Source organism: Meles meles, chromosome 8 (assembly GCF_922984935.1).
Source record: "Meles meles chromosome 8, mMelMel3.1 paternal haplotype, whole genome shotgun sequence".
Lineage (NCBI taxonomy): Eukaryota > Metazoa > Chordata > Mammalia > Carnivora > Mustelidae > Meles > Meles meles.
In genome coordinates this window covers 19,514,354-19,536,794 of record NC_060073.1, presented here as the reverse complement: position 1 = coordinate 19,536,794, position 22,441 = coordinate 19,514,354, and the positions used below count along the sequence as shown (strand labels likewise).

The following is a 22,441-nucleotide window of genomic DNA, read 5'->3' as shown; positions in this document are numbered from 1 at the left end:
ATCCACATGAACATACTTAGAATCAACTTCTCTGACACAGAATCTAGTTCTATGATTGTACTGAAAATCCAAAGTAAAGGCGAAACATAAAACTCCAATTGTAAGATCCTCTACTCAGTTAAATTAGGCACAAACAGTGACCTGGGCATAAAGTATCATGTAAGGGGAATAAACTTGAAGGTTTTATTTTCTGAAATTCTGGAGGCTGTTATGTCCATGGTTATCTATAGAGAATGTATCTCTACTCTGTAGAGATACATTCTCTATAGATAACAGGGTAATTAAAAGTTAGACCTAAATTACTAACAATTTGCCTGAACACTTATGTTTTCATATTAATTGGCATTCATAGAATGAGGTCTTATTAACATGAAAAATATTAAAATACCCCAATTCCTCACACTAAATGAATTGCTCAAAAATAAAGACACATTCAAAAATTCAATCTTGGGCTAAATATAACAGAGGCTTGCAACTTTTGAGACTGATTCTTGGACTGTGAAACTAAAGTGTTAGAAGATCCTGCTCTAGAAGTTCAGGAGAACAAGGAAGAAAGTAAATACATGACCCCCAAATTCATAAACATATTCACTCTTCATAACAGTACATAGAACAATGATGACATAATCATAATAGCGAACATTTTTTGAGTGCATACTATATGAGATAGTAACAGGTACCATATGTACAGATTCTTATTTAGTTCTGTAAGAAAGAAATTTCACAAACAAAGAAACTGAACCTCAAAGAAGATAAATAACTTATCTAAGGGTCGCAAGGCTAATGATATAACTGTTCACCCTCATACTGCCTGGGAGGTAAAGATGTTTATTATTTTCCTGCTAATGTTCTCTTCCCTACAAAGTTTATAGGCTGTTGATGTGTACTCTTACATACACATGTAAGAACTATTCTTAGCCCAAGAATGTGGCTGACCTATTCCAGAAGGGAGTTGTGGTCAGGAGTCAGGTTTACCTTGCTGTCTCCAAGCACTGTAATGATAGGGATACCTAAGTTCTTCACATGCTGCTTGATGTTTGGGCCCATGGCTACTGCCAGTTGCTGGAGGATATTCAACGTCTGCTGCACCTGAGTGGGAAAAGAGCCAATACTTGATGAAACCAGGAACAAGCTGTTTTCCAAATTGGCTGCTAAGTAGTCAATGTACTAGGAAGTTTAAGGTCTACTTGAAAGACAGGGTAGTCAGTTTGTTATGATGTTATTGTAATTAGCTTATGAATAATTTACAGACAGTGGCTGCTCCTTTTATCATTAGTTCACAACACTGGAGTATTAGAATTTTAGACCAGAAAGGATAGTGCTTTATAACAAAGTAAGGTTAAGGCTAGTTTAAGAAAATCCTGACATAAAAACCCATATTTAAAAATTAGAAATTAAACATGTTAATGTATATAACAGTTTTATATAAGGATATTTAATATTAGAGTTCTATAGAAAGCAAATCTGAGAGTCATGGAAATCTGATTAATAAACCTCCATCTACCAACTGATCTTGAGGTACACTTAAGAAATTAAAGGATTTCCAGTTCAAAGCAAATGAAGTGACCACTCATTTTTTTTTGTAGGTGAAGATTATTAAAAAGGAACTTCCTGCAGGGAAGAGGGGAGGGAGAGCAAAAGAACAGGCATATGTTCTACGTACCAAGATTTTATTTGAATCATTGAGTCGGCCTTTCAAGGCAGTTGGCAGTTCACCTATATTCGGCTGGATAAATTTTGCTTCATTGATAATAGCTGCCACTTCATCTAGGCCTTCTTTCCTGATCTTCCAGTTCTTGTCACCAATCTTAGACACCAACTCTGAAGTGATTTTATCACTGAGAAAGCAGAAGAGAGAATCTTAATTCCAGACTCCTAAAGAAATAATGATGTCACAGAAGTACTCTTGACTGAGGAAGAGAAGGTACCATTAAGAATTCACTAACAAAGTGGAGCACTGGGTGTTGTGCAAAAACAATGAATACTGTTACGCTGAAAAAAAATAAATAAAATGGAAAAAAAAAAGGAAAAAAAAAAAAAGAATTCACTAACAAAAAATAAACAAACAAATCCAATAAACCACTTGCAACAAACCTACCTGATTTCTGTCCTTGGCAAAAGATCCACAACGTCAGTGCCCACCTCATCTGGTTCATCTCCATCTTCTCCTTCATCTGTACCACTTATGCTGTGTTTAGAAATCCCCCTGGTTGGAGCAGGTGGGCTCTGTCCTTGCATCTACACACAAACAAATCAGTGAGGCTAATGAACTTGAATGGTACAAGAGCAAACAAGTTAGAGAACAGGCCTATACCAAACTTTCCTATACTTTCATACTACTTAATAGTCACAATTCCTATACTTTTATACTACTTAATATTCACAATACTTAAAATTCACAATTCACAATACTACTTAATATTCCTAAACTTTTATACTACTTAATATTCACCAAAAAAAAAAAAAAATATATATATATATATATATATATATTTTTTTTTTTTAAAGAAAGGGGATACGTAGCGGAGGGAGAGAGAGAATCTTAATCAGGCTCCACACCCAGCACAGAACCTGACACAGAGTTTGATCTCACAACCCTAAGATCATGACTTGAACCAAAATCAAGAATCAGACACTTAACTGATTAAGCCACTCAAGGGCCCCCAAACAGTACATATTTTAATTCCTAATTAGATCCCAAATTTGAGAGTATATGGCAAAAGACATTTTTATACAAACCTACTAGAATCAGACCTTTCAATCATGAAGCTGTCTTTGGTCTTGGATGCCCAAGAAATACAGAGCAAGTCTGCCCAAGCCCAGCAATTTTGATTAGAAAGTTTATTCAAGGAAGGCCAAGTTTCTTTTTTTATTTAAAACAATTTAGGGGTGCCTGGGTGGCTCAGCGGGTTAAAGCCTCTGCCTTCGGCTCAGGTCATGATCCCGGGGTCCTGGGATCGAGCCCTGCATCGGGCTCTCTGCTCGGCAGGGAGCCAACTCCCCCCTCTCTCTCTGCCTGCCTCCCTGCCTCCTTGTGATCTCTGTCTGTGAAACAAATAAATAAAATCTTTAAAAAAAAAAAAACAACCAAAAAAAAACCAATTTAAAATGTTTAAATGTTGATATACTTTCTGAACAGGCAATACATTCAAAATGTTTGATATTTCAGGGGCGCCTGGGTGGCTCAGTGGGTTAAGCTGCTGCCTTCGGCTCAGGTCGTGATCTCAGCCTGGAATCGAGTCCCGCATCGGGCTCTCTGCTCAGCAGGGAGCCTGCTTCCCTCTCTCTCTCTCTGCCTGCCTCTCTGTCTACTTGTGATCTCTCTTTGTCAAATAAATAAATAAAATCTTTAAAAAAAAAAAGTTTGATATTTCAAAGTTATAAGAGACAAAAAGAGGAAAATCTTCCCTCCTATACCACAGCTATTCAGCTGTCCTCCTCATAGACAAAGCCATTAATTTCTTAAGAATTCTTCCCAGGGATACTTTATACATATAAAAGCAAAAACATATGTATTCTTCATTCTTGAGGGTTAAAAGCTTAAACTTAACTAATATGAGCATTCTCAAGTCTACCAATGGATTGTGTCATATTTGGAATCTTTACCTTCTCAAATTCTGCATCTATCTGGGATAGAAGGGCAGGCTTCTCATCCTCAAAGAACATTCGTAAAGAGGAACCAACATACAGATACATCACACCAAGCAGAGTGATGGCCGAAGTCCTCACAGCCTGGCAGACAGAACAAAAAGAACTTTACACATGAAAACAGAACCACAAAGATGGCTGCAATGTTCCTGCATATGCGGTATGTACTCACTGGGTTTGTTGCAGCAAGAGCTGTCTTCACATTGCTAATGAAAGCTTTCACGTTCAACCTGAAAGAAATAACATTTAGAATTAAAAACAAATAAATGAAACCCTAAGTATATACTCGAGTTTTATAAAGCCAGACTCTAGGACTGGCTCCCTTTGGCTATGTCCCCCAGTCTCACCTGTTCTCTCTCTCCATTCACCTAGAGGGAACATTAAATACTATTTGCTCATTACTCCTAAATCCCAGTGGTGACCTCTCTTCTGAATTCTAGATTCATATATCCACACAGCCTTTGTAACACTTCCGTTTGAATGTACAGATGTCCCATATCTGTCAAGACCAAAACCCTTGACCATCCACACCCCAAACCCAAATGCTGTTCTTTCCACAGTCTTCCCTGCCTCAGTCAAGAGCCACATTCTTCTTCCACTTGCTCAGGCCATCCTTGACTCTTCTTTCTCCTATACTCAGTATCTGGTTCAGATCTTTCAAATACATTCTGAGTCCTAATACTTCCATCTCCACAAACTACGTCCAAGCCACTGAATTCTTGACAGGATTATTCCAATAGCTTACTAATCAGTCTTTTTGATCCTCACTATTTATTCTGACTACAGTCCAAATGATACTATTACTCTCTCCTTAAGACCATGTAATGGTTTCCAACTTACTCAAAACGCTGAGGCCCAGTGTGACCTCGCCCAGTTCTTGCTCCCATCTCATCTCCTCCCACTCCCCCTAACTTATTCCCCTCTACTACCTATCGAAGAACAACCACTCCTTGCTATTTTTGTTTATTCTTTTTTTTTTTAAAGATTTTATTTATTTATTTGACAGAAATTTGACAGAGATAGAGATCACAAGTAGGCAGAGAGGCAGGCAGAGAGAGAGGAGGAAGCAGGCTCCCTGCAGAGCAGAGAGCCCGATGCGGGGCTCGATCCCAGGACCCTGAGATCATGACCTGAGCCGAAGGCAGCGGCTTAATCCACTGAGCCACCCAGGCGCCCCATTTTTGTTTATTCTTAAGATTTTATTTCTTTTATTTCAGAGACAGAAAGCATGTGCATGAGTGGGGGAGGGGCAGAGGGAGAGTGAGAGAGAATCTCAAGCAGACTTCCCACTGAGCACGGAGCCCAACACAGGGTTTGATCTCACAACCTTGAGATCATGACCTGAGACCAAGAGTCGGATGCTTAACTGACTGAACCACCCAGGTGCCCCCAAGTAATTGTGTCTTTGGTTGAATGTCACTTGAATGATAACTTCTGAGTAGTATTTCCTTGTTTGGTAGAATGTAGACAACTATTTTGTTTTTTTTGAGGGGGTGTGTGTGTTTAAAGATTTTATTTATTGGAGAGAAAGAGGGAAGGAGAGAAAGTACAAGCAGGGTGAGGGGCAAAGGGACAAGTACACTCTCTGATGAGTGAGGAGCCCGATGCAGGACTCAATCCCAGGACCCCAGGATCATGACCTGAACCAAAGTCAGATGCTTAACTGACTGAGTCATCCAGGCACCCCTATAAACCTGTTTTGTAAGACACTGAGAAGTACAGTATAAAAAACAGCATGGCACAGAGAAAGGCAACTGTATAGCAGTTACAGTATTTTCTCTTAGAACCAGAATGCCTGGAAATAAATAAAATCGTAAAAAAAAAGTGCCTGGCATAAAGTAAGCTCTGTAAAATTTTGTTAAATAAATAAATGTGTTCAATATGCAAACAAGTTTGGGAAACAGCGGGTTAATAAAAAAAGTTAGGCAAGCTTCTCTGTTGAATGACCATGAGAGATGTTAATTCACCAACATGCACGAAAGCTCTCTAAACAAATGTGATTATATGCAGTAATTTCCGAATGTATTTAACTAGAAATCCTTGGAAGTAGCTTTTCTGAGGGACAATTATTAACACTTATGGGAAAAAAAAGACTTAGAGCGCTCTAATGTTAGTGGTCATGAAAATGGAAAGAGTATGAGCCAATATAGACTTTTGAGAAAAAAAGGTGGTTTTGTTTTATATAAATTGGATGACCCAGCTCTGGTGTCTCAGAAATAGCAGAGATGGCTACAACAAACAGAATCAGCTGTTAGAGATAGGCAAAATATTTAATTATTTTGTACCTGATTTCTTTCTGACTTACCCAGAAAAACCAAATTCTTTGATTGCATTTGATAGCCAATTCAGAGTTTCTGATTGATTCTTGGGATTCTTCTGTGAGAAAGCCATTGACATAACCTGAAGCAAAAAGAGGGAAAAAAAAAAAACCCAACAAAAATAAGCATGTGTTTTTTTTTCTTATATTTCTCAAAGAAATACGGTATGCCATACAGGTAGAAGTGGATGAAGCATGGTTTTTCCAACCCTGATAGAACTGCAAGAATGCATTAGGAATGAAATATTCAACTTACACAAGAAAATGAGGTAAGTGACAGTAGTATTAAAAGCACTCTGGACTTTACAACTTTTCATTAGTTATCACTCTGAATTATAATGTCTTAAGAGAAAATCACTCTCATCTTTTAATAGAACATTCTTGGCCAAGATAAATTCTAATTATCAGGCAACAGTATATTATTAGAGGTAAAGATAAAAATGCAGGATATAAAAATGGTTTGACTTAGGAAGAAAAGACCTACAGTTTAATTAGGAACTTTAAATTAAAATGTGGGAAAAGCTAGGAAAAGCTGAGGAGAGAGCTCTGTCACTAACCTGTTCGGCTGTCCACGGCAACATGCAAGCTTCGGCTATTGCTGTCATAGCTTCTTTTGCATTGTTCCCACATTTCACATCTCCAATCTTGTCCACAAGGCCATCCAAAACAATCTGAGCTGAAGTTTTGGAAAAATTCCCCTTCTGAGCAATCAAAGCAACTATGTGAAGCTTCATCTGCATCACCTGAACAAGGATAAGCATTGTAAAGTTATGAGTAAGCCAAAAACATTGATTTACTTATTTTTATAGCAGCCTGAAGGTGTAACACAGGGACAATTGAGAACATGACCAAACTAAAAATGACCACCTTATTTATTTATTTATTTTTAAAGTAATCTCTACATCCAACATGGGCTCAAACTTAAAACCCCAAGATCAAGAGCCTCATGCTCTCCTAAGTCATACAGATGCCCTTAAAACTGACAAGTTTAAACAAAGAAGCAAAATAATTTTTATCCTGTTATATAGTACTGAATACACATCCTGAAATACATAATAAATGACCAAACTAACTACATCATTCAGAGTTCCCACTAGCATTGCCCATAAAAAACTATAACCCTCATGGACACATACACACAACAGAACTTGGGAGATTTAAAGAACTTGTTGATTCTAAGTGGAAGAATGAAGAAGATACGAAAACCATTTAAAGGTGTTAATGTGATGGTGGCAGATGTATGGCTCTTGGGACGCCTTTGGCCTTCAATATTTCTCTCTGTGCCATTTGAACATTTAAATAACAGGAGCTGGTGAGTATGTACAGAAATTAGAATTCTCTTGTACTACTAGTACGAACATAAGATGGTAAAGCCACGTTAGAAAACAGTTTGGCAGTTTTTCGAAAAGTTGAACAAAGTTACCATATGACCCAGCAATTTAACTTCTAGGTACATACCCAAGAGAATTAAAAATATGATCACACAGGGGCACCTGGGTGCCTCAGATGGTTGAGCGTGCCACTCTTGATTTTGGCTCAGGTTATGATCTTAGGGTCATGAGATCAAGCCCTGTGTTGGGCTCCATGCTCAGTTGGGAGTCTGCTTGGGATTCTCTCTCTTTTCCTCTTCCCCTCCCTCCCTCTTGCACATGTTCTCCCTCTCTAAAGTAAATAAATAAATCTTTAAAGAAAAAAATGTACTCACACAAGAACTTGTACATGAATGTTCAAAGAGACAGCCACGAAGTGGAAACAACACTAATTCCCTTCAACTTAAAAATGGGTAAATAAAATGTTCTATATCCATACACGGGAGTATTATTTAGCAATAGAAAAGAATGCAGAACTGATGCATGCTACCATAGAGGTGAACACTGAAATATTATGCTAAGTAAAAGACACTTCATTACATGAAATGTCCAGGAGACGTAATCCACAGAGACAGAACAGAGTAACAGTTGTCCAGGGATTGGGGCAGGAAGAAATTTGGGGAGAAAGACAGCGACTGATGATGGATATGGGGTTTCTTTCCGGATGAAAACATTCTAAAATTATAGAGTGGTAGGAGTTGCAGAACTCTGTTAATACACTAAGAAATGCTACACTTTACACTTCAAAATGGTGAGTTTAAAGTTGTCATAAAGAAAAATACATATATAAAATTATCCTTTGTTATCGATCTAACACATAGGAGGGTATTAGCTCTAATCGGGTATGCTTTTTCACCTAAGAAACTGCACGAAGAGGGCTTTTAAAAGTGGCGTGTAGGGGAGGAGGGCAGCACAAGAACCTCTTGGTAAAGGCTTTGTGGGGCTGGATGGAATGTTTGAGGGGCTGGAACAGTGCTAACAGTGCTGGAACATAGTGTGCGAGGAAGCCAAGGATCCTAAAGAGAGAACAAGGGGTGGCAGAAAAGAAGCAAGAAAGAGACCAGTGGGATGCCAAAAATAAACCTGACATATTTCAAACCTTTGTTTCCATAAGGTCTATGAATATCTAGAGGAAAGGGAAACTTTTCTCCTTTTCCTCCCTGTATCACTTTCTTATACCTCCCTTTACACCTACTCTTTAGACTAATAACAGCACTGTTAAATTTCATCTCTATTATCAGTACTACACTAAACTATGTGGTAATTTTTCACTGGCAATTTAAAGATCATTTATCTTTTATCCAGACAAATAAGACGCTTGTCTCCCTGCTTATCCCTGTCTTGCATATGTGAAGATTAGGGGGCTTCCAGGCCTAACTAACCAGGAGAAAAATGCATATATGTAAATTACACAAACAACATATAAATAATACTTCCATATACATAAACTCCCAATTACACAGATATAGTTTTGTGTTCAATCAAAATGCACACACTCCATTGTTTACATTTCAAGTTAGATGACACATTGGTTGATTTTTTTTAAAAAGGCTAAAAATCATTACCAAAACTATACTTCTCTCACTCCATAGGATGATATGATGGAAATTACTTCAATGAAAAATACTAAAATTCCCAATTAAAAATTACCTGAAAATGAAACAAGATAGGATTGGGAGGGAGACCATAAGATCTCTTATCTCATGAAACAAACTGAGGGTTCCTGGGGGGTGGGAGGGGAGGGATATGGACTTTGGGGAGGATATGTGCTATGGTGAGTGCTGTGAATTATGTAAGACTGATGATTCACAGACCTGTACCCTTGAAACAAATAATACGTTATATGTTAATTTTAAAAAAATTACCTGAAAATTGGTTTCTTTCCATCCAGGTTTCTTGGCCAGCATCCTCACTAATGCCTGGCATGGCATTTCAGTTCGATCCATTAGTTCAACAGCCTTAAAGTAAAACAACAGACTGAGAGTTACAGGGTTAATGATTAGCCAGGGAAGCGGTACATAAAAAAGTCAATTAGGTAACTTGAAAGAGAGGGAGGAATGGAAACAAGGAATGTTACAGAGGGAGCTTAGACAGCTTTGTTTCTTAAGTTGGATATTTGATGTACAGTTGTTTTATATTAATACTATTGAAACTCTTCTACCCACCCACCCCACATTTCAGAATTTCAACAAGAATATGTTCCAAGGAATGTAACCGTAACACTTTGCATTTGCTTAGTGTGTGGCAGAAACTGCTTATACATATTTTGAGTTATCTGATTTTCCGAAAAACATATAGCTAAGTAGGATAGGTTAGAAGTAGTTAAGTATTAAATTTCAAAGATACACAAACTCGGGTCAAAACCTGATGTGTGTGGCACATGCAGGACTGAAAGCCAGGTCTCCTGCTTTAAGTCCCAGTGCTCTTGTGGTTTATACAAACTCTTCTCATTAGAATCAGAGTAAATGTCAAAAGGAACTACCATGCACAGATTTCTGAAAGGAGCTTCTCATATCAAGTAACAATGTCTGTTCTTCCAAGAATCATGACAACAAAGGGGGAAACAGAGAAACGGATGAGGGGTGGTTTGAGTGGAACTATCTGTTTGCCTACTGAGTTTAATGAACAAATACCGTGATATTAAAATACATCTAAATCTTGTAATTCAGACTAAGCCTACTTTTCTTAAGTATTAAGTTATGAGCTTACAGAAGCCACAGAAAGCAGATATTGAAAGATAAACACGACAGAGCTAAAAAAACAACCCCCCTCCACTTATCTTTAGTTAACACCCTGAAACATGTTCACTGGACATAAAACACCGCAAGCAGGACAGGCACTTTTGTCAATCTCATTGCTTCTACGTAATGACATTTCACATTCAACTCAATCCCATGCATCTACCTTTTGGAACTCTTCCATACAGGCCAGCCTTTCCTTCCAGTTACTGCTGTCCAGAAGCTGTATACAGGTAGCGGGAAGGACAGCTGAAGCTTTATCTTCACATACTTCTATCTGTAAGATACAAAAACATTAAAATTAAGAATTGCTTAAGGAGGGGGCACCTGGGTGCACAGTCGGTCAAAATGTCCAACTCTTAGTTTTATCAACTCAGTCCGTGCTCTCAGGGTCATGAGATTGAGTCCTGTGTCAGGCTCACACTCAGAGCAGAGTCTGTTTAAGATTCTCCCTCCTTCTGCCCCTCCCCCTGCCATCGGCAACATGCTCCCTCTTGCTTTCTTTTTTTAATAAATAAATAAATAAATATTTAAAAAATTAAAAAAAAGAATTGCTTAAAGAAACTACATAAACACTCCACAGGTTTGCTATAGTATCTGAGGCTTCTATCCTACTAACATAAAGGGCAAGTTCATGCAAGGCACAGTTTGAATAAACCATGTTGTAGAACTCCACAAACAACTCAATCTTATAGGAATTGACCTTCCATGCTTTTAGAAGTTTGAGGCACTTTGCAGAATACTGACCGAGAGCTCAGGTTCCACTATTTCTTTGGTCTCCAATCCTTTCTTGTTCTTGGTTCCAGTGCTCCCTGCACCTCCTGGTGCAGCTGGTTTCCCCTTCTTAGGTGGCCCACCAGCCTAAAAGCAATTTAAAAAAAAACACACAAAAAACTAAACCACTTAGGATTTTAGAACAGCACTTTCTCAACATTTTTGGGCCAGAGATTCCCTGAAAATTTGATTTAAAATGAGGGACCACTCAACCAAACAAATACAGGGTATTTTTGGTACCCAGGGAACTTAGCAATTTCAAGAGCAGACAGACCTCTTAAAAGGCCATTCATGGGGAAATCCGCAGATCCCATTAGTAAGAAGACCCTCTAATTCAGAATGAGCTAGAGATTAATGAAATGAAAATGGACTGGAATTATACTACATTTACAGATAAATTTGAGAATTAACATTTGATGCCTTTAAAAACCTCTAAATCTTTCCTACACTAGGTAAAGGACAGCTTCTAACTTCCAGCAGCTACCCAATACTTCACTACAAGATACCCCAGTAACAGGAAAATATATCATTAACTCAATGTAGAACTACCTAATTTTGAAGGAATAGAGTGGTTGTTATGGCAATGGCTAGTGGTCTAGTTATGCTGAAGATGGCCACAGAAATGAATCTTTTTATTGTTGTAACAGTTCTTCAGCTGGCCTACTTTTATTTTCCAAGTATATGACCATATGATCTACAAAATGGTAACTCTGCCTTTTCCTACCTCATATTAGGTTTTACTTTATTATCTAATTGTAGAACGTTATTAAACAATAATGGAACCAGCAGGCATTTTTTGTTTTCCTTCTCACTTTAATAGGAGTACTAGTTTTTCATCACTATGAAGCATGATATTGACTTGCGGTTTGCCAGGTCTACTGCTGTTTATACATCTTTATGTATGTATTTAGTTATGTCAAAGTATCTAACCATTTCTATGTAGTTAAGACTTTTTATCATGAAGATATGCTGAAATCTATTATATTCTTTTTCAGTGTCTGAAATTAGATTTCTTTTCATCTCTTAACTAAATCTTAAATTTAGTTAAGTTTTCAAATATTAATATTGAACCATCCTTGCAATCTTGAAGTAAACTTCAGTTGGTCATACTTTTTATTATACCTACTGGCTTCTATCTGCTAATACTCTATTTAAATATCTTGATTTAGTTATCTAGTTTTGAAAGGTTACAAGAAATGCTAATACTCTCTTTAATATCTTGATTTAAATATCCAGTTTTGAAAGGTTATAAGAAAATCACAGTTTATCACAAGGCACACAGCCAATGGCAGTAATGTTAATACGGTAACACACATCACTATTCAAATCATTCCTCCTGTCTGTTTTGGATATTTGTTAAACTATGCCCCAAACCTTAAAAAAAAAGAAAGAAAGAAAGAAAGAGAAAAAAAGATAAAATGCAGAGAGTCAAATTAGTCCTCAACATCCAGGCCTCCTCTGAAACCAATGTTATCTTGAACATAATCTGAGCATTTAAGGTGTAGTTAGCCAAAACAAAAAACCTGTTTTTTTAATCAAATGAAACCTCCAATACTTGCCAGTTCCTATCAGCAGTATGATTTGGCTGGTTCGTAATAACAATCTGATAGAGATTTCACTGTTTTCTGATCCTAAAAACAGAAAATTCTAAACTCTTTGACTAACCAGAACACCTCTCCTGGATCCTTTCCTGTAATAAATAGCACTCTCTGTATAGAGTATCTCAATTAATAAATCTCCCATTTTTCTTTCTTTCTTTCTTTTTTATAGACATATATGTTTATTGGCTTAATAGGACATATTGGTAATAAGTCTTTTCAAAAGAAGAATGAAGCAGGTTGCTCCCCCACTTTTTTTTTTTTTTCAGGATTTTTGTGTGTGTGTGTGTGAGAGAAAGCTAGCCAGCATGGCAGGGTTCAGCAAGATAAGAAAAGGCCTTAAGGTTCTGTGCCCAGGTCATTGTCCAGAGAGGCAACAGCTGGCAAGACAGAAGGGAACCGCTGCTAACCCCACATGAGAATGCTGAAGAAATAGCAAAATATGAATGAAAGTACACAGACTGTAGTTAGAGACACTTGGTTCCAAATCCCACTTCTGCAACTCTAGCCATTCACCAAATGTGTGCCCAGTTCCTGCTTCTGCCAGAAACACGTCTGTGCATATGCTACTGAGCAGTGGTAAGATCTTTATCCTTTAAAGTTTACGGGATGATGTGGGGTGACAGAGTAAACAAACAAGTGAACAAAAAAATACCACAGTAAGCTGTAAGAGCATGTGCAGAATACTTAACCTTGCCGAGTCTCACTTTCCCTTTCCGGAAAAATGGGAATCACAAAACACCAATTTCATGGGTTGTTTGATGATTAAATGAGATTACTTAGGTAAAACACTTGCCAAAGTAATGCTTTATTAAACACCAGTTCTCTCCCCTAACTCCATATTAGGGTTCAGGGTGAGGAAAGGAATAAGCTTTCTGCATCTATAGTAGATAATTTCATGCTTCAGAGTCCACAGGACAAATGTTCTTTAAAAGAATGCCATATTCACCTTTAGGCATTTCCCTCTTCTATGCTTGTACAAAGGTACATGACCTTGACTGGCATGTAGACTTGGTGATGTGATTTAGCAGCCTTATCAGCAAAACAACAAAGGTGATACTATTAATGTTAAGTGCCTTGCCACATTTTCCTCATTTAATGATACTTTATGATCCCTCAAAATGGGCTCCTGTACATTCACTGCCATTTTTAGTTCTATTACAAGTTTACTTAACCAAATGTATTATTGGAATACTCTTGGTTGATGGATGTTTTGCTATATTTTAATGGGGTAATGAGTTCATTTCTCAAATGAAATCATAATGGAAGGATAATGAATTTGAGATTCAGATCCTGCCTTACTAAATTCTAACTTTTGAACCATATTTTCCATCTCATCTATTAACCTTAGTAGCAGGTGCCTTTTTTAAGGGTCCTGGTTTGGGTGCTGAAATGTCCTTTGTGTCCTTATCTCCTGCAGCCCCTGAAGTGGCAGTCCTTCCGGGAACAGGCTTGAAGTCCTTCTTATCAGCAGCTAGTCCAGCTTTCTTACCATGTACCAGCTCTACTTTTTCTGAACATTCTTTGATCTAGAGAATGAAATTGAGGTGAATATCATTAAGCTCAGCTCTGAAATATAATCACTACATTAGTGTATAATAACTCACCTAAACCACAAATATATGAGAATTCAGAAAGTTTCCTTTTCAGGTGAAATAAATTATCCACTTTCTCACATTTTATTTCTACACAAATTAAAATTATAATAAACATACAACTACATTTTTGACAGAAAGCATTCATATTTAGAAAGGTAATTTTCCAGATATTAGAACCAAATTTATCTTAAAACATTCTTTTTACCTCCTCTATGGACTGATCACTCAGCTTTTTTTTTTTTTTTTAAATAATCTGAAAGCTATTTCTACTCATACCTCCACTGTAGCTTCAGATAAAATTTAAATCCTCAGAAGCTATGTTTTTACACTCTAGGCCACTAGCAAATGAAACAACTTCCCCAAGCTGACCAGCAGTTTTGTCTTCATGAAACAGACAAAATTGAAACAAAATCATAATACACAGAGATAGAGTATAATGAAATCGGACAAAAATCCTACCCCTAACCTACCTTATCGAGCTTGAGTTTGTCCACATCAGCTAGGAATGGATTTACTGCTTTCTCACCCACCACTTTCAATGCAGTACCCAATGCTTCAAATGCAGCATCTCTGACTTCAGGAGCAGAATCATTGATGTGCTGTGGTCCAGAGGAAGCAAAATGATCTTAATCCAAGATATTTTAGGTCTTACTGATTTTAGTTCAGACTGGTGATTACTGAATAAAGAACTTGCTTTTTACAGTTTAGTGAAGCTAAGTGTAGCTTTCCTTTTGCCAACTAACAGTTACTCTTTCATATATTCTTTTTGGGTTAAGGAAACCTCTGGTAATCCATTCAGCAAATAAGTATTTCCTTTTCCTCCTACCCTCTATTTAAAATGCCTCATATGCAAATGATCTTCAAAGATTCCAAATTGTATGCCTGTGTGCTTGGCCAGATCCAGCAGAACACCAGTGTATGGGCCAAATAAGAAACAAAATGTTTAGCAGTTAGTGGAATCATAAAGCTAACTTGTATTTTTCTTTGAGAATAGGAACACAGAGTACAAGAATTTGGATTCAGTTTCTAAAGCTACAGAGGGTCTGATCCTCAAAAGACCATAATCTACTGATATCCAAAAGTCAAGTAGTCTTGGTTCATAATTAATATGGGGAAAAAAAAATCTTCACTAAGTACAAAAATTCCCCCAATTCCCAAGAGAAGTCTGTACCTTAAGTAGAGCAGCACAAAAGGGCTTTAGCAAGCTCTTTGGCAGCGTAGAAGCAGTGCAGTGACGGAAGCTTCTTGCAATGAAAAGAGATGTCTGCTGCTTGATGGTTGGATTTTTATTATCCATGACTGCTAAAACATCCTCACTGATGTTCTGCAGTGTGGTCTGTAGAAAAGAAAACATGGTCAGCGAGCTTTTCTCCATTGTAAGAATAATCGAAATATTACACTGACAAAATTTACATTAGATGCCAGTGCACACTCATGTGTGAGTCACTCATGACTTACAGTGAGGAAGATTGCATCGATTGCCTCCTGCAGGGCCTGTACCACTTGAGGCTTCTTCTCTTTGAATTTTTCCAAAATGGTTGGCACAACCTGTAAAAGCAAACAGCTGGAATATGATTTTGCTGGCAACAAAAAAGAACGAGGTACTGACATGCCACATGAATGAACCTTGAAAATATGCTAAATCAAAGAAGCCAGTCATAAAGGACCACATATATAGGATCTATTTAAATGATTCCCTGAAATGTCAAATCCACACAGACAAAAGTAGATCAGTGGCTGCCAGTAGGGAGTGGTTGCTAATGGGCTGAGGGGTTTTCTGGGGGGTGATGAAAATGTTCTGGAATTAGATGGTTGTGAGAGTTCCACAACCTTGTGAATATATTAAAACCACTTAATTATACACCTTAAGGGGGTGAATTTTATAATATGTAAGTTATATCTCAATAAAGCCATGATTAAACAATGTTTGGCATTACCGAAAAAAAGTGAACATATAAGTTGGATAAAAAGTCATCTACTTTCTTGAAAGGCACAAGGATCTCATGCCACAACAATTAAGGGTTCCCATTCTGCACCATGGTAGCAGTGCTTCTCAATCCTTTTTCTGCATCTACATCTTCATGCAACCATATAACCATTTCTATCAGTAACATCTCTTTTTAGACAAAAAGATTCTCAATTAGGTGGATTTAGGATAGTGGAACAGGTATAGTATATAATTTTTCTTCCCCACCTAAGATTCTTTTTTTTTTTTTTTTTTTTCCCACCTAAGATTCTGATATACTTCACCAGTCTGGGGAGGTGTCCCACCCCATACTACACTAAGAAAAAGAAACAGTACTATAAACCATAACAACTTTGATCAGAAGGATACCCTCTTATTCAAATACTAAGTTTAGATCAATAAAGTTGGAATTTTTATAATTTTTATCTTATAAACCAACTGTAATTCATAAAATATTTATTGAATACCTAATATATCAAATGAGTGCCAGGCACTGTGCTAGCAGGCAAATTAAAGTTGTTTTGTTTTTTAAGATTTTATTTATTTATTTGACAGAGATCACAAGTAGGTAGAGAGGCAGGCAGAGAGAGAGAGAGAGGCGGAAGCAGGCTCTCTGCTCAGCAGGGAGCCCCAATGTGGGGCTCGATCCCAGGAGCCCAGGATCATGACCTGGGGTGAAGGCAGAGGCTTTAACCCACTGAGCCACCCAGGCGCCCCTAAAGTTGTTTTTTAAGGTCCAATAGATATAGCAAAGCTCAAAGTCATCCAAAAAAAAATTTTTTTTTTTTTAAAGATTTTATGTATTTATTTGGCAGAGAGAGATCATAAGTAGGCAGAAAGGCAGGCAGAGAGAGTGAGAGGGAAGCAGGCTCCCTGCTGAGCAGAGAGCCCGATGTGGGACTCGATCCCAGGACCCTGAGATCATGACCTGAGCCGAAGGCAGCGGCTTAAACCACTGAGCCACCCAGGCGCCCCCAAAAAAATTTTTTTAAGACTGCACATAAGTGATAGAGACCAGATGGAATATAGTTTCCATGGAGAAATATAAAAGACTTTTTAATACTAGGAGTTAGTTATAAACTTGAAAATCAAGTTCATTTTTATATGTTTTACAAAAGAGAGCTTATAAATAGCTCAAGAAAATAAACCTGAACCATTAACATGCTTGACATCAAATACTGTACATGATAGTTTTGGTTTTTGTAAAGATTTTTATTTATTTATTTGTCAGAAGGAGAGAGATTACAAGCAGAGAAAACGGCAAGCAGACGGAGAAGCAGGCTCCCCACTGAGCAAGAAGCCCAATGCTTACTGAGACTGAAGTATATTCTTTTTTTAAAAAGTATGCTAATAAGTAACACAAAAACGACCAAAAACTAATTAACACACAGATTGCATATATAATACAAGTATTGCATAATAAATATTATTGCTATAAAATACTGTTTATAGTTTTATTCCAATTCATAATTTACATGCCTAAGGGTTTTATGGACCCACATTTTTATTTCCCTGGTAACAAGTTAGTCATAACTTATTTTTATTTGGTAGTGTATTTTTTTTCCAGTTAAGTTCTTTGAACTTATTTTTAATGCTATGAGTAAGCGAGCTCCAAATACCATAACTGAGCTTAGACATTAACTTCACAACATAAAACTGACACATGACTACAAATTATGAGGAGCCTCTAAAAGCCATTCTAGGTAATCAAATGATCAAGTGGCTAGCAAGTTCAACCCTAAAGCTCAGTAGGGTCAATTTTCAGGATGCTGCACCATTCTAAGTAATTCAGACCAGATTCAGAGGCCAACTGACAGATGCCACAGTTAAAGAAAACATCTCAATTTATTAAAACTGTTACCAAACTTAAGAGCTTCTAAATGTACACAAAGAAGAGAGTATACCCCACAAATGTTTCCAGTCACATTTCTTACAATTAAATTGATACACCACCAAGAGTGTAACCTATATAAAATGTCTCAAGTATGTAAGTGAATTATTTTTTAATAGGAAAACAAAATATAATACATTTTATATATTCATCTGACTTCTAGTTTTATACTGCCTTTCCTACTTTCATAACCACTGTCCAGGCAGTTATCACAAGTTTCACTTTACCCTGTTATACTGCATAAAATCTTATAAGAACAAAACAAAATATTAATAAGTAAATAAGTAATAAGCAAATCAACTCAACTAAATATTTAGGCCATGTACCTAATTTTCTATATAAAGCTAAACAAATTTAGTTATAACCAACAACTTTACTGAAATGTTGTGAGGGGTTATGCTCAATATTAATAAAACAGCGAAAAATTCACTTTGTCGAGAGCTGTTTTAAATCATAAAGCAAGCTAGCCTGCCACTAGTGGTAATGCTCTCGATTTGTATCTAATAAGGAGTGTTACTCACGTGTCCTGCATATTGTCCAAATTTCTTCCTTAGCCCAACAGCCAGGCCAGTAAGACATTTTGCTGCCAAAGCCACCAACATGACATTGGTGTCCTTTCCAACAACCTACAAAGAGAGGGGAAGAAAGGAAAACAAAACAGTCACAACTCTGTAGAACAGAATTAAAAATGCATTCTTAAAAGAACTCTGCAAGCTATTATGCTAATGGACAGCCAATTTTGTTTCCTACAAAAGAGGAAGAATTCTTCCTTGACTATTTCAAATTTGAGGGCGTCCTTTTCATTCTGTTTCGTCTCCTATCTTCAAATTCTACCAGTAACACATACATAAAACCACAACTTCACATAGCTAACTCTCCATCAGTGGTAGTATGGGTTGTTACCATTGCATAACTCTGCAGGAGGGGACTCTGATATTGGCAGAGAAGCTGCAGGGCTGCTGACTTTGCTCTGGGACAGGAAAAGCCAAAAGACAGTGTATCTTAGAAGAAAAACACCACAGGGCAAAGCTCCAACGTTTATATCCAAGGAGCACCAGTAGAAACTGGTATAGGTACCTTCAAGAAGTCCATGGGGGCTCTAAGTTGCAAATGGCATTGCAACCTTTCCTCCGAGGGAGCTTCTGGCCTTGCGGCTGCCATTTTAAATACCTAATGATCGTCAAGTGTGCATTCAGTCTCTTAGCAGAGTTCTCTCCAGCATTATTTATACCACCACCCTGCTTTCACTCTTTACTCTCTTCCCAGGTGGAAATAATGCTTCGATTCCATCTCGGATTTTATTTCATCCCAAAGATCTTGAATTCCATAAGCAGAATGATTCCATAAGCAAAATGCTTCCTTCCAGATCGCTGAATTAAACAACCCCTAATGCATAGTACGCAAGGAAATTCCAGATGGCAGTTACATGAACTCCCTAAGAGGCAAGATTAGCATTTATTTTATTTATTTAAAGATTTTTTTTTTTTTAAAGATTTTATTTATTTATTTGACAGATCACAAGCAGGCAGAGAGGCAGGCAGAGAGAGAGGAGGAAGCAGGCTCCCTGATGAGCAGAGAGCCCAATGAGGGGCTCGATCCCAGGACCCCAGGATCATGACCTGAGCTGAAGGCAGAGGCTTTAACCCACTGAACCACCCAGGTGCCCCAAGAATAGTATTTATTAAAAACAAATTAGATGCCATAATTTTATAGGTGCTTTATAATCCTTTTGTTAATTTTTCAACCAAAAGCCTATAAACTAGGTAATATTATCTAATTTTGTAGACTTCAAAAATTAAATAGATTAACTTGCTCAAGGTCAGAGCTAGCAAATGTGATGTGATATGATTTAAACCCAGCTATTTTGACTCCAAAGCTTTTGCTTTCTTTACCAAAGCATATTCACACTATAAATTCTTGTTATGGCAAATTCATTTTTCTTATGAGAAGAGAGAGATGATATCAGGGTCCTAATAAATATTTTGTTAAATTCCTAACTACTATCAATCCACAGAGAAAAAGCTTCCATTCAGTTCTGTATTAAACTCACTATTGGCATTTATAAATGTTTGCTCTTTTTTTTAACCAAAAGAACATGTCAGGAATTATTTAGATGCATGACTTCATATTTAGCATATAAATATATATTCTAGGGATGGTCACTGAAAACATGCCAGACCCCATTCCAAGAAATCTCAGTTCAATGAATCTGGGATGGGATTTGGAACTAGTATTTTAATATAGTTCAAAGGAAAAAGGCCATTAATCATTCCTATTCTTGGGAGAACAGCTCTCATATCCACCATAAGAGCAATAACCATTGGGAGCTGAACCCTAGACAATGATGGTCCTGATGGAAAGTCTTGAAGAGGATCCTGTGAATCTGTTATAGTTCAAGATGGTTAAGGGTTTGAATGAACTTATAGGTGAGTGATGGACCAGGTCTGTCTGTCTTCAATACTCATTGTCAAACATCGCAGTTTGATTAAACAAGTTGCTCTAAATAGGGAAATGGGAGTGGGGAAGATGTAATGTCTTTATTTTTAAGAAAAATAGCATATACATGGTGGGGGGGGGGGGGACTCAATCTAGATCTGAAAATCTCCACGACTCTGTTCTAGATTAGGGAAAGGAAGCTATAGCTCACAAAGTTAATTTAACCAAAATAATGGGAAATATTCTATAATTAAAAGTGCTGGGGGGCGCCTGGGTGGCTCAGTGGGTTAAGCCTCTGCCTTTGGCTCGGGTCATCATCTCAGGGTCCTGGGATCGAGCCCCACATTGAGCTCTCTGCTCAGCGGGGAGCCTTCTCCCCCCTCCCCTCTCTGTCAAATAAATAAATAAAATCTTTTAAAAAAGAAAAGAAAAGAAAAGTGCTGGGACTTCTCCCATAAATCTAGGCCTACAAAATGATTTTAAGCACAGTTGATCCTTGAACAATGTGAGGGTTAACAGCAGTGACCGCCCCCCTGCAGTCAAAAATCCACATATAACTTCTGACTCCCCCATTACTACTACAGAAGTCTTTCTGATAACATAAACAGCTGATAAGCACATGTTTTGTATGTTATATGTATTATATTCTATATTCTTTTGATAAAGCTGGAGAAAATAAAATGTTATTAAGAAAATCATAAGGAAAATACATTTATAGTACTGTTCTGTATTCACTGAAAAAAATCCACATGTAAATTGACCCATGTGGTCTAAACCTGTGTTGTTCAAGGGTCAGCTGTAATTATTAATTTGTATTTATTTTCAACCAGTAATGTAAGCCACTAGTTAATAGTAACTAAAACAAAACACTCAATGACAAAGTTAGAAATCAATGAAATCCACCATGTTTAGAAAACTACAATGAATATAAACAGGAAGGGGGGGGAATGTAGAAAGCCCAAGTGAAAAAAAGGTTAATACCACAAAAAAAGCTAGCAAGCATAAACAATAAAATACCCTGAAGACCCAAACCTTAAAGATTTAAAATATCTACCAGCATCCACAGGTAATTGGCCAAGTCAAAGAAGGTATTGGGGGGAAGGTAGCATAAGGGGTAGAGGAGAAAGTATCTTATAAATGAAAGAACTATAACCTGTGAAAACAGGAAAGCCCACAGAATATGCTAAGCCATGTCACAACTTGAAAGAAGACAGTTTAAGAAATAATTTCCAGGGGGGATATGGAGAGGGTGGTTGGGTTATGGACACTGGGGAGGGTATGTGAAATGGTGAGTGCTGTGAAGTGTGCAAACCTGATGATTCACTGACCTGTACCCCTGCGGCAAATAATAAATTATATGTTAATAAAAATAATTAATAAAGAAAAAATAGAAATAATTTCCAGAATACCAAAAGGAATTTCAAAATGAGTAGTTCTGCATTACTTGTATCAAAGGCAAAAAATTGGGAGCTTGGTGGGATTACTTGATATAGACAACAGAGCAGAGACCATTTATGGATGGATGAGGATCCATCTGTAGCCTATTCAGTCTCATTCTCTTCCATTTCCTCATTTCCCCATTTTTGACAAGTCTCTGTTAAGTCACCATAATATGGAGATGAAGTTTGTGTTTACATCCAAGTAAAATCACATAAAAAATTTTAAAATGCCTTGTTCCTGGTTTATTTATACAACTGAGGTTAACTTTTCATTGTTTTAAATATTTTAGACACAAAATTAAATTTCTCTTTACTTGTTTGTAAGCCTTTAATCACCCCACAACTCCACCATGGGAAGAGGGAGAAGTTTCTCACAGAAATCTATTGTTTATGACTACTCAAATATAAAATCCATATCCTCTCTGTAAAGAATACAGTGAGAGTGTATTTATATTCAAATGACAATAGAACTCACAAAACAGTATTTATCTGAACAGCTAATGTCCTAAGAAAATGCATGTGGAGAACATCAATTAAGATTTGTATCATTAGGGGCGCCTGGGTGGCTCAGTGGGTTAAGCCGCTGCCTTCGGCTCGGGTCATGATCTCAGGGTCCTGGGATCGAGCCCCGCATCGGGCTCTCTGCTCCGCGGGGAGCCTGCTTCC

At 37.3% G+C, this 22,441-nt stretch overlaps 1 protein-coding gene across 4 annotated transcripts in view; it reads right to left on the bottom strand.

The window, feature by feature from the left end:
- The window catches only part of CKAP5 (cytoskeleton associated protein 5), a 108,192-nt gene that overhangs the window by 34,687 nt on the left and 51,064 nt on the right, over positions 1-22,441 (bottom strand). For all 4 annotated transcript variants that reach the window (XM_046014676.1, XM_046014679.1, XM_046014678.1 and 1 more), the window contains exons 9-23: positions 18,422-18,526; positions 15,502-15,591; positions 15,215-15,379; positions 14,514-14,642; positions 13,792-13,974; positions 10,821-10,934; positions 10,240-10,350; positions 9,201-9,293; positions 6,523-6,708; positions 5,954-6,048; positions 3,821-3,878; positions 3,607-3,732; positions 2,099-2,238; positions 1,664-1,838; positions 976-1,089 (exon numbers count right to left, since the gene is read on the bottom strand). In XM_046014676.1, the coding sequence (XP_045870632.1) occupies positions 976-1,089; positions 1,664-1,838; positions 2,099-2,238; positions 3,607-3,732; positions 3,821-3,878; positions 5,954-6,048; positions 6,523-6,708; positions 9,201-9,293; positions 10,240-10,350; positions 10,821-10,934; positions 13,792-13,974; positions 14,514-14,642; positions 15,215-15,379; positions 15,502-15,591; positions 18,422-18,526 (1,884 nt within the window). The remainder of the gene's footprint in view (positions 1-975; positions 1,090-1,663; positions 1,839-2,098; positions 2,239-3,606; positions 3,733-3,820; positions 3,879-5,953; positions 6,049-6,522; positions 6,709-9,200; positions 9,294-10,239; positions 10,351-10,820; positions 10,935-13,791; positions 13,975-14,513; positions 14,643-15,214; positions 15,380-15,501; positions 15,592-18,421; positions 18,527-22,441) is intronic.